General features: G+C 34.4%; 1 protein-coding gene across 1 annotated transcript in view; it reads right to left on the bottom strand.

The window, feature by feature from the left end:
* Nucleotides 1-1,448: 1,448 nt before the first annotated feature.
* The window catches only part of LOC123538470 (receptor tyrosine-protein kinase erbB-4-like), a 53,087-nt gene continuing 42,149 nt past the window's right edge, over nucleotides 1,449-12,386 (bottom strand). The window contains exons 26-30 of the mRNA XM_053529711.1: nucleotides 9,751-9,909; nucleotides 9,245-9,350; nucleotides 8,338-8,535; nucleotides 6,127-6,327; nucleotides 1,449-3,551 (exon numbers count right to left, since the gene is read on the bottom strand). Of these exons, the coding sequence (XP_053385686.1) occupies nucleotides 3,148-3,551; nucleotides 6,127-6,327; nucleotides 8,338-8,535; nucleotides 9,245-9,350; nucleotides 9,751-9,909 (1,068 nt within the window). The 3' untranslated portion in view covers nucleotides 1,449-3,147. The remainder of the gene's footprint in view (nucleotides 3,552-6,126; nucleotides 6,328-8,337; nucleotides 8,536-9,244; nucleotides 9,351-9,750; nucleotides 9,910-12,386) is intronic.

The raw sequence follows: 12,386 nt of genomic DNA, 5'->3' as shown, positions 1-12,386 counted from the left end.
ATACCAGATTACTTCAAACAACAATATTTTTTTATCCAACATGTTTACCTCCGATTTGCTGTCAGCCTTTTTTTTGTAGTTTCGGAACCTGGCTATCGTCTTGAATCAACGTATCTGTCATCGTGTTTCGCCAACATGCAAACTCCAGTTTTTAATTTTTGAGAAATCCATATTTACCTAATTAGCATTTGTGATTGCAAATGACTCAAAGTGTTAATAAACGTCAAATCTTAGTAAATCCGGTTTTTGAGTAAAACTGAATTTATACAAAATAACCTGCATTCTTTCATATGCCCTACTGACAAATAAGCGCTAACGGTACAATGCTAATATCACTCTTATAAAAACACGTTAATCCTAATTTCTATAGAACACGTGGGAGAGTTTTCAATAATTACAGTTTTTATGTCACGTGGTCTAAGTCGGATAGACAACTCGTGCCTTTTTCTACGGGATATATACAACTCGCTTTGCTCGTTGTATATATCCCGTAGACAACGGCACTCGTTGTCTATCCTATACATAACACAATATAGACCTATTCCCTGAACAGTAAGTATTACGTATCTGAACATATGTTACCGGCAATTACAGAGCAATAACGCAACATATTTCAGTTTATTCACCGAAAACTAAACAAATGATATAAGATATCTTAATAAAATCTAGTCAGTGCAAAAAGATCCTTTGAAAGCATAAAACGTAACCAATCAATATAATAGCAATATCAGCAGAGCCGGTTCATAAGAGGTAACAAAAATGTCCAACACCCCTCAAGCCAAAATCATAGGCTTAAGCGGAACTCTGTTACAGTAATTGTACGTGTTCTCTACAATCCCAACGGACGAAAAAATATTACAACACTCAGTCCATAAACGGAGAGAATTTTTTACAGCCGCCACAAGGCACTTTAAGACCACTATTGTGACAGTTAAACTATAGTCATTATATGTGCTTGTTAGTGCATGTACATACCAAACGATATGAGCGTGAAAATATGATTTTTTTTGCACTTTTCTGTTTCTAACATGAAACTTTTTTCATACACATAGTTGAACATATTCTATTATTGGGACATTTTTGCCCCATCTCTCATGCAAGAAACTGCAGCAAGTGCCTTTAATTGTTCATTCATTGTCATGATAGATTATTTTGGCAGGAATAAACCTTGATATAATAACTATGCATTAGTGTAAAGATAAATTCTGCAATGTAAAATGTGGTATAGGTTTTTTGTATATGTGTACACGTGTGGATTTATAACTTTGGATATATTGAGAATGTATTATGTATGGCATTATTGGGACATTTTTTGCCCCATCTCTCATGCAAGAAACTGCAGCAAGTGCCTTTAATTATTCATTCATTGGCATGATAGATTATTTTGGCAGGAATAAACCTTGATATAATAACTATGCATTAGTGTAAAGATAAATTCTGCAATGTGAAATGTGGACTAGGTTTTTTGTATATGTGTACACGAGTAGTTTATAACTTTGGATATATTGAGAATGTAAGTATAAAACATAACATTATGATAAATAATATCAAATATCTGTCGAGTACAAGATCAAACGTAATTGGACATGAAGAAAATGTATAATAATATTAATATACAAAGTCATAACATAATTTGAACAATGGTACACGCTTTTCATAAAAAGGATGAATAATCTACGATCAGGGCTGATATTGTTAATCATATGTTAATTACTACAAAGTTGCAACCAACACTTTATATAACTTCTTAAATGTTCCTTTGGTGAAGATTTTACAAGGATGGCTTCCCCGATTTCTAAACAAAAATCGGCCGACATCTTCACGGATTTTAGGTATATAGAGGACACTTTGAAAATAAAACATCTAGTTTGAAATTGTTCGGATTCATGATAATATTACACACAAAAAAAGCTTTCTTTGGTGGCCCCCTCCCAAAATTGTTGAACCATTATCATAGTCGCAAAGAAACATATCTGAGCTGTGAAACTCGGATGAGCGATCTAGGGTCATAATGTTGTAGTTGTATTCAAATCAAAATGTGTCGCACAGATAATGCACAAAGTCATTTTCTTCTGATATATGTGCTAGTGTAACTTCTGTGTGGCAAGCGATTAATTTACACGATCATGCTTTGTAGCTTTTCCTGTTTAACTTCCTTTTTCCTTGAATAATTCCAACAAAATCTTCTAGTTGTAAACCTTTATTTATTTTTTCAGCTGTCCAGAATCAGAGCCGGTGCCGATATTAAGATTTTGCCTAGAGAGAGTTTTGAAATGCCAATTCATCTCCTATATAAAAGGTGCTGTCCCTTGTTGAGGATGTACACGAATCCAAGCAGTGACATGAGTATATCATTTGAATGCTCGGACTCATCTTGATGCATAGATAATATATTCCCATCCATGTATTCGCAAAACATTTGTTGAATTTTCAGTCAGAAACGAAGACTTAACTCTCTTTAATACAGGATCACATATATAGTCGTTCAATTCTTAGGAACTCTTCAACACTGACGTATCTTCTATCCTAATGATTTTTACTAATAGTCTCGGGTATATGTCAGATTTGTTGCTAATACTGAGACAAAAAGCAGTTTTGAATTTTTCTTGTTGAAACATTTGCGGCTTACCAGGAAGCCATTAGTTTATGCTCAAAGTTGTTTTGTTGGAAAGTAATGAATATTAATTTTAATTATTCATGATCATGTGTAGACACTGCATTAATGTACCCCAAGGAAACCCAAAGGGATATCATTTTTTTTTAGAACAAAGTCACCACAGTGACAGAAGGTGAAACTGTTATGAGACTTTAGAGTTGAATGACGTTTTGTTGTATACAGTATATTGAATATATATACATCTCATGCTGCTTTAAATAAACTATTTAATCAATTATGCAAACTTTGCGGAACTCTCATTTATTATCACTTTTGCCATTGTATGCCTTTAGGTCGACCTAAAGATTGTCTTTGAGATTTAAACTCAAGCAATACTTACAGAACGAATTTTGTAAGCGTTGTTATATCAACTCAAAACAACTTTGGCGTTTGACAGGAAATCGGCAATTTTTGACTAATAAGAGGGTACATCGAATGTACAGATTGTACATTAATCATCCAAAGTTTACAGGAACTCAGTTCAGAAATCATTATAATAAATTCATGCTTAAGGATGTCTTTTTCTGTTGAATTACTTCTTTCTTGAATACTGTGGTATCTGCAAGAAAAGTTTCCGGCGCAGAGCAATACCCTATTGCATCTGTTGAATCAAAACAACTGGCAGTCTCGTACTTGGTCTCCAAAGACCTTTCGGTTTCGTTTTTGGACATAAAGCTACTCATGGTTTCATTTCTCGACTCAAGAGTATTCACAGCTTTGTTTTTGGATTCTAAACGATTTGCAGTTGTGTTTCTAGACTCAAAACGACTCGCACGTTTGTGTTTGGACTCAAAACTACTCCTACTTTTATTTTTGAACTCAAAACGACTTCTTTTATCGTCATTTCTGCTATCTATTGCCCGATTCAGAAGTGCCATCTTCTCGTCCTTATCATCTGCAATATATTTAACATTCCATAATGCTTATTTGATACAAACCGATAGTTCTGCCAAAGCAGTGGTTTAAATGTTATGAAATTAAAATTTGTAGTAGTAACTGAATTACTTTATTACTGATCTCGTCGCACGTCAAATTCAAGAAACAGTTTATCAAAACACGTTGTAGACATAAACGTCTATGTTGCTACATTTCGAAAAGACAATGTTAACCCCAAAATGAAAATAAAACTGACTGAACGTGAAAAACATCATACGAAAGTACGTCCTATCTCATCGAAGTTTGTTGTAACTCGACATTGAATTAGCAAAACAAACTTATGAGAATATATTGTAACTCACTTAAAGTACGCCATATTGCCTTGATACCATGAACAATTTATGACCTTAAGACTTAACCCATAAAGGTAGTACGTTCTATGTCGTGAAAAGGGAAGAATAATTAATGAAAGGACGTCCTAACTCATTGCATTTATCTTAAAAGATAATGTCTCGTTCAGCCCAGGACATGTAAATAGAGTAAACACACATTTCCTCTGAAAAAAAAACTATTTCTGCGTATTAGCAATTACACACCAATTTCAAAATACATATAACAAATAGTGGACATGTATCAAAACATAAAAAATGTACGAATAGACTCCCTGGAAGTAGACACCCTGGATGTATCGAGCAGCAAATAACAGCCAGAGCAACACATCGCAAATTAAGTCAGTCACAGACAGAAACTACAGTGGTAAGATATGTCACACGGGTTGTTTCAAATACCCATTAACAAGTACATTTTAATTATCTAAGTGGATAAAATGTGGCAGTGGATGGGGGTTGCGGGGTTTAGTGTGCATCAGCGGTGATGATGGAATACTATTGCACAAAAAAACTGAAAGTGATATTTTTTCTGTCAGTTGGGCGGAACGGACATGCGTGCAGGTGTGTGTATGGAGGGCGGAGGAGTACTGTAGATTCTTGTACTCCTCAAATCACTTCATTACCACCCATTTTTCTTCAAGGCGTAAAGTTATTACCTTGAATAGTTCTTCAGTTGTGCTCCGGACACAATATACAAAGGAAAGACTTGAACTTTGTGACCTTGACCTTTGACCTACCAACTATTTTATGCGTTCTGGACACAAACTATACGGGGATCGGGCTTTGGGGTGGGGTCGGGAAATAATGTAGCCCACCCACCTATACTCCAAGTCAATACCTTGAATGGTTATCAATGTATGCTCTAGACACAAAATATGACGGATTAAACCTGACTTCGTTGTGACATTGACCTGTGTTCTACAAACCTGTTTCATGCACTTTGCACATCATCTTACTGCCACTTACCAATATGCTAAGTCGAAACCCCGAAAAGTTATGTTATGAAGGCATATAGTTATTAAGTTACGCGCCAGACACGAAATATGAAGGACAACGTGGACATCTCAGCGCCATTTTCGACATTGACCTTTAAAATACTGACTTGTTTCATGTGCTCCGCACATTGTCCAATTGTCACTTACTATGTGCAACGTTTATATCTCAAAACGTTATGAAGTTATGGTCCGAACAATAAACATTTCGGTCAAATTTGTCCTTTAATCTCACATTCTGACCTTAACTTTTGACATACAGAATTGCTATGTGCTCTGCACATGGACTAATCGCCATCTAGCTACATGTCACGTTTAAAGTAAATCCCTTGAATGGTTATTAAGTTACGCGCAGGCAAAGAGTATGAGAGACAGTCGAATAGACGTACAGGCGCACGCACCATCACAAAATACGTCCGTTTTACAAAAACGGCCGTATAAAAATGAGGAGGGAGTAAAGTTGTGAATAAAGGGAAAGAGCAAGTAATAAAGGATGGATGGCATAAAGGCGGGGGGGGGGGGGGGTGTGGAGGGGTGCTGTAAGTGTAGTAGGGGACCGGTAACACCACAAACATATAAGAGGAAAGTTGAATATAGGGACACTGCCTTGAAACATAGTCGTTACGTTTCCTGCAATTTTCTGAGATATATTCTTAAAGCAATTGGTGTTTAATGATAGTAAATCACAAAACCAAGTCTTAATACATGTATTTGTTAATCGTGAGTGGCCAAGCATATAAAAAAAATTGTACGTTCGATGGATTTTCTTCCCTTTTCACTTATGGTTACATGTATTAACAAATCTTGTTTTTCATTTATGGTTACATGTATTAACAAATCTTGTTGTGTATATAAGGCTGTAGTTAAAGATATTTACTTTTAAGAATAGCACTCATGTTTAAATATATGTGAAAGTATTGTATTGTAAAAACATCAATATCCTCAAGACATTTTCACTTTAAAACGGTGTTTTGTTTGTTCTTCCTATTGGATATATATATATATATATATATATATATTTTCACTTTAAAACGGTGTTTTGTTTGTTCTTCCTATTGGATATATATATATATAAAGTTAACTTTAAACGTAGTATCGTTGCAATAAGTTACCAATATTTTGAAATACTGAAAACAAAAACATAGATCAATTAAATGTACTTCTCATTTGTCTTTTTAACTTGACATCTCAAAACAAAGACTTAAACGGTTACCATCATTTTCCATGTTCAAATAAAGGTGGCTCGGAGATGTCATCTTGCGTCGCAAATCTTCATCTTCAAGTTCTGTCGTATCAATTAGAATATTTTCGGAATGAAAAAAGCCGGAAGGTTCAGATGTTGTCTCCAAACTCATATCACCCTCTTTCTCATTTATCCAAGCAGTCTGTGGTCTAAACTTCTTGCCTTTATCACCTATAAAACAATTGAAAAAGATAGTAAATGAGATCAAATAATTACTCGAACTCCACTCTTTTCTTGTATTTACTAATGCCTAAGTACAGTTACTTGAGAAATAAAGAGTTTGCACTATACTTACATGTGTTTGACATATCGTTACCATTTAATTTCCGCATTTCTAATATTTTACCTGTATTGCTGAAAACACATTAAGGGAGATAGTGTTTGTACGTTTTATTTCAGTTAAAAAAAGTTCAAATAACGTAGATTTATATGTCAGACAAGGGCAAATAAGTTTCGATATATTCAACATTCAATCGGAGTCAATAATGAATCAGCTTTAAAGTGGCCGTAAATATGAAATATAGATAGAATCCTTACTAAAAGTAACTGTTCTTCTTGTACTCTAATTTTGGTAATGCATTGTTTTACATACGCGCATGTAACGAGTAAATGTAAAAAACACTATTGTTACAATGGACATTGTATATAGAAATTAATTAATGGTAATCAATCTTAGTCATAATACTGATTATAAGAGAATGATAATGGATTTGCGTGAAAGACAGAAGAATTTACTTTAGAACTAAATGTACTTATCTAACGATAGAAATGCTATAGAAATTTGGAGCAAGCTTTTTTGCCGTTCTCCTACCGTTAAAAAGACTAATATATAGAGGATATTTGTTTGTTTCAGTGTAAGATCAATATATATTTTACCGAGTGAACACTATAATACAATATTTTCACGGGCGGCACAGCCACGAGTGAAAATGTAAATTATGGTGTTTACGAGTGAAATATATTTCGATCTTACATTGAAACAAGCAAATTTTCTATTTATTTTATGTCCTTTTTAATAGTTGTAATCAAATTATATTCAGTTTGTTCGCGCAACGTTACGTACATGTTATTATGACGCAATCATGTTTTTGTAGAAAAACTGTAATTTTATTATGATAGAATGTATATATTTATAATCATGTTAGTATTTTTATACATCTATATCTTTACTGAAGTATATTTTGCAAGGAATTTCCTGTTAATAATAATTCGATATTCTTTCGCATTTAAGTGTAGTTCCGTACCAGTGAAAAATAAAAATGATATTTTTATTGTTTCAGCCAGTGAAAATATCAATTTTATTTCACTGATGAATTACAGTATTTCGCTGAAGAGCATAAAATAAAAAAATTGTAAGTTATATATTTCACTGGTACTGCCAGTCAATAAGCTTATACTATACAAAACACTTTAGAGAAATTTCGGCAGTTTGAACCGAATGATATAAAGATGGAAATGTTTTGATTGTTATTTTTGTTTATTTGAAAACCAGCGTAAATATGTCAATACGTCGATGAGTACCCTGAATGTTATCGCAAAAAGGTTCGAGTAAAGACTAAGAGAGCGCTTACATAGCCTTTTTAAAGAACTTGCTGTTATAGCGGTGTCGTAGGGTGTCCGCTTTCCTTGATATTTCCAGTCTGTTACAGCATGAATATTTTCAAGGTATCGGATTGTTCCGTGGTTCTACATGTATATTTTAAGTGAACATTAAACTTGGTCATTGTTTAACAAACTAGGCCATTGTTGAATGTAAAATGAAATACACCAAAATAGAAATTATCGAAAATTTTAAATAATATGTCCGTTTGATGTTTCTGTTCTACATGTCCAAGAAGAGTTTCATTTCCTTGATCATTTTTATATAAAATTTCAGATGCTCATAACTATGCATTTCTGATTAAAATAATATAAAAGAATTGTTTTTGTTTGAGAAATATATTGTATTTCCAAACTCTAAACTCCAAAGCTTTTACCTACGTTTATAAAAAAAATATGGTACGGTCTCTTATTTTAATAGACAGATTTTATTTTGTGATACTATATATATTCGATTATAAAACGTTTAATGTAGTATGATGGAAATTTTCAGATATTTTCATGTACTGACATAAACCGTAGGCCATCTTCTCATATATTTGTTATAATTTGTGATCACAAAACAAAGACTAAAACGGTTACCATCATTTTCTAAGTTTAAATAAAGTTGGTTTGGAGATGTCATCTTGTGTTGCATATCTTCATCCTCGAGTGCTATTGTATCTGCAGGAACATTTTCGGGATGAAGACAGCCGGAAGGTTCAGACATTGTCACCAAACCCATATTGCCTCTGTCATTTATTGCAGTAGTCTGTGTTTTATACTTCTTGTTTTTATCATCTGTAATACAATTGGAAAGGATTTAATGCTGTGATCATATGATAAATCGAACTCAATGCACAACTTCACGTGACATATAGCGATTTTCCGTACATATGCAGGTGTTTCTCATTTTAGTAACTCCGCATTTGATATATTTTACAAGCATTTAGAAAAAAAAAAACGCACATCCTCGCACGCACGCACATACATTCAAATATATGTTGAAGCCAGTAGAAACTGCCTTAAGATATTGTTAATATTGAAAGCGTTTGCAGTAAAAGATAAAATTAGAGGAAAACACGTTAAGTTTGTTTATATATAATATTATATTATATTGACTGTTTCATTTTACTGGTAAAGCTGGTTTCTGCTTTAGAAAAAATGTGGAATATCTGCTTTTCAACAGTGTGTTTTCTATAGTTAGATTTTCTTTAACATACATGTATTTATTATAAATTAGCAATAACAAGTAATTTTTTATATTAACCCTTACACTGCTAAATTTCTATAATGAACTTGTCCATCTTTTAATCTGAACAGTACCACTGTTAAAAGAGATGAATACCATAAAAAAAGATACTGACTAAATGGCGAACAGTGCAGATTATGATCAGACTACACCGGTAGCAAAGGCAGAATCAGTTGTGTCCAGCATGATTATTGAATATTGTGTATGTCTGTTACATTCTCTATAAACATAACTGCCATCTTTTTTTAAATCATAGACCTTCATTGCTTTCCAAATCCATGTACATGTTAGGAGGCGCCGACTTAGGCTGTAAGTATCCGTCTTTATCCAAGTGTATGTGCACGTCAGCTGGTGAAATACTGGCCTGAAATTAAACAACTGTAAGCATTTAGTCACATGTGACAAATGAAATTATGTACATTTACATGTATATATCCATGTGCAGTTTACATTATACCTATGTTTTCTTCTAATCAGGCATTCACATTTGTGATAAAATCCATTTCCTCTAATAAACACTTGACGTCCTGTTTCTCTCGAACGTGCTGGCTGATGTTATACGTCGTTTGTTTGCAATTGTTTATGCTAAAATATCATGGAACATAATAAACGATAACATTGTTAGTACAATACGTAATAAATCACCATCAAACACATCACCAGATTTAAAAATCATATTGGAGTCGCAAATCGGCTTATCGAATACGTGTTTTGTATCACCAATGTTTGAAGAAAGGAATTTTGTTTGTAGCGAAACTACTTACACTGTTATGACTGTCTTCTACTAAAGGTTCCGGGAGTGAAATTCTGAAGTACTCATCTGCCTCAATTAATTTCTCTGGTCCTTCTGCGCAGGTGTCTGTATGCAGATCCTTGTAATCACTGATGTCTAGATAAGCTGGTAACTTCATCATTTTATCTCCCTAAAATATATTCCAGACAATGTCTTTCAAATATGCCAGTCTAATAATTACTGGTTATTAAAAGTGTCAAATTGAAATTTTAAACCAAGTGTCATGTTTGTGAGTGTGAAAATCAGCTTTACTATTAACGTTACCTGCAGCAGTTGAAACACAAGAACTCCGCAAAGCGGGCAATATATGCCCAAACTTCCAGGTCAGAGGAAGAGGAAGTACACTTTCCAGAAAAGTGCGTTTGTGTGTGTTTGTGTGCATGTGTGCGTGTGTGTGTTTGTGTGAGATATGGAATGTGGGATTGTTTGGGTTTTTGTGCGGCGCCAGTGATTAAATACCATGGCACAAGAGAAAAAACTTTTGGTACAGGGAGTGTGGGGTGTGCGTGATGGAGGTGTAGAGTTCGGGGGACGGGGTCATGCGTGTGTGTTTGGGATTGGAGTGTGGAAGGGTTTGGCAAGTTATTTTATTTGTTGGACTCTTCAAATTACCTAAGAGTCATCCACCAATACTCCCAGTCTGAAGTCAATGCCTTGGATAGTTTTTAAATTATTTTCCTGACACAAAACACAAAAGACAGATTTGACATTTGATCTATCTTTCGGAACATTACCTTTGACCTAACAACCAGGTTCATGCACTTGAATACAAATACATAATAACACAAGAGTATTTTTGTTTTGGAATGGGGATAGGATGTTGGGTGCGGATACAATGGGGAAGGGGAGAATAATGTGGATTGCTGCACACCTGAAATCACATTTTCACTATCCAACTATATTCCAAGTTTATTCAAAGTCAATATCTTGAATAGTTTAGAAGTTATAATTTGATCTTTTGCCTACCGTTCAACTTCATGCGCCCTGCATGTAGTTTTATTGTCAAATACCTTTATGCCATAGTTAATATCAATACCCTTAACGGTTATTTATTAAGTTATGCCCTGGACACAGACTCTGATGGACAGATTTGACCTTGCTGTTAACCTGGCATTAGATCTATATAACTGGTTGATCTGTTCTGCAACATGTTCTATCGCCACCTACCTATATGTTAAGACTGAAGTCAACAATTTGAGTGGCTATACTACGGACTCGAAATTTGAAAGATAAATGTGATCTTTGAACTCCATTTGTGACATTGCCTTTTCGACCTATCGACCTAGTTCATGCACTCTGTTCAGTATCCCATCGTCACCTTCTTATGTGCCAAGTTTGAAGTCAATAGCTTGAATAGTTATTAAATTATTCTCCGGACACGAAATAACAGGGACAAACTTGACATTCCAGTTCCACTTTCGACATTGTCCATTGACATACAGAGCCGACTCAAGCGTTCTGCACATTGACTCAACCCCATCTACCTATATAACAAGTTTCAAGCCAAGACTCACGCATCTCCGTTTTTCCTGTACGAATATATAATAAGTATGACATGCAATATTTGATTAAAAATGTCTTTATCTATACAGAGACACTGTCTGTGTATCAACACTAACTCAGTCGTTTCGCTGCCAAATAAAACAATGATATTTAAACAAGTGTTGTTTGTGAAACATTATATGCCCCATTGTTTGATACAGTGTTTTACTCTTGCTCTGAAGTATTTGGTGGCATTGGCTTTGTCCTAATGACCGAAATTAGTACGTTATCGTTTACTGACAACACTGCATCATTTAGATTATGCCATGTTCAAATCTTTCTAAAGTATTGGCCTCAAGCCCCGGGGAAAAGACTCGATCGATTTCAAAATCTAATGAAATCATCTGCTAAACCACCTATGAAATTATGAGCGAATCTTCATTTATTGATCTAAGTAAGTTTTAGTTTTGAAGTCACCTTGATCTATAACATATTAAGGACTATTTGCTGACCATATATGTCAAGCTTTACCTGTCATTGACTGGAAGTTGTTTGCAGTCTCGAAGTCACAGTTAGCTTGCCCATTCGGTCTACATACTTACTTCAAATACACTTCAAATATATTTACTGACCAAAGGCACTCACTTAGTGAAGTTAAACAAACCTTGGCCCAAGTGATTGTTTTTATTTTTGATTTTCAATATCTGGAGATCATGACCTTGACGTCTGACAAAATTGCTCTCAAAGCAGGGGCTAAAGACAATCATCATAGGTCAAAGTATTTTTCAGTTATTGCTTGGAAGCCGGTTTCGTTTTCAGTCTATCAATGTAGTTGTGTCCTTGACATCTGATGTACAGACTATAACATTTAGGATCGGAGTTATTTATTGGCTACAGGTAATTGTCATATAAGGTTGACAGTTGTAAGCCTAAGTGGCTCTAGTTACTAACAAAAACCATTTACAAAGTCACTGTGGCCTTGACCTTTGGCCTACTATTACTTGAAACATTATCGTTATCCTATTTAAGGTAATCATCCGAATGACACTGACGGTCGTAACGCTCAAAGGTTCTCCATGTATGTTTGATAAAAGTCGATAAGAGTTTGATGTCGATTCCTAAATA

This window comes from Mercenaria mercenaria, chromosome 18, assembly GCF_021730395.1.
Source record: "Mercenaria mercenaria strain notata chromosome 18, MADL_Memer_1, whole genome shotgun sequence".
Classification (NCBI taxonomy): Eukaryota; Metazoa; Mollusca; class Bivalvia; order Venerida; family Veneridae; genus Mercenaria; species Mercenaria mercenaria.
This window is presented reverse-complemented; position numbering and strand designations above follow the sequence as displayed.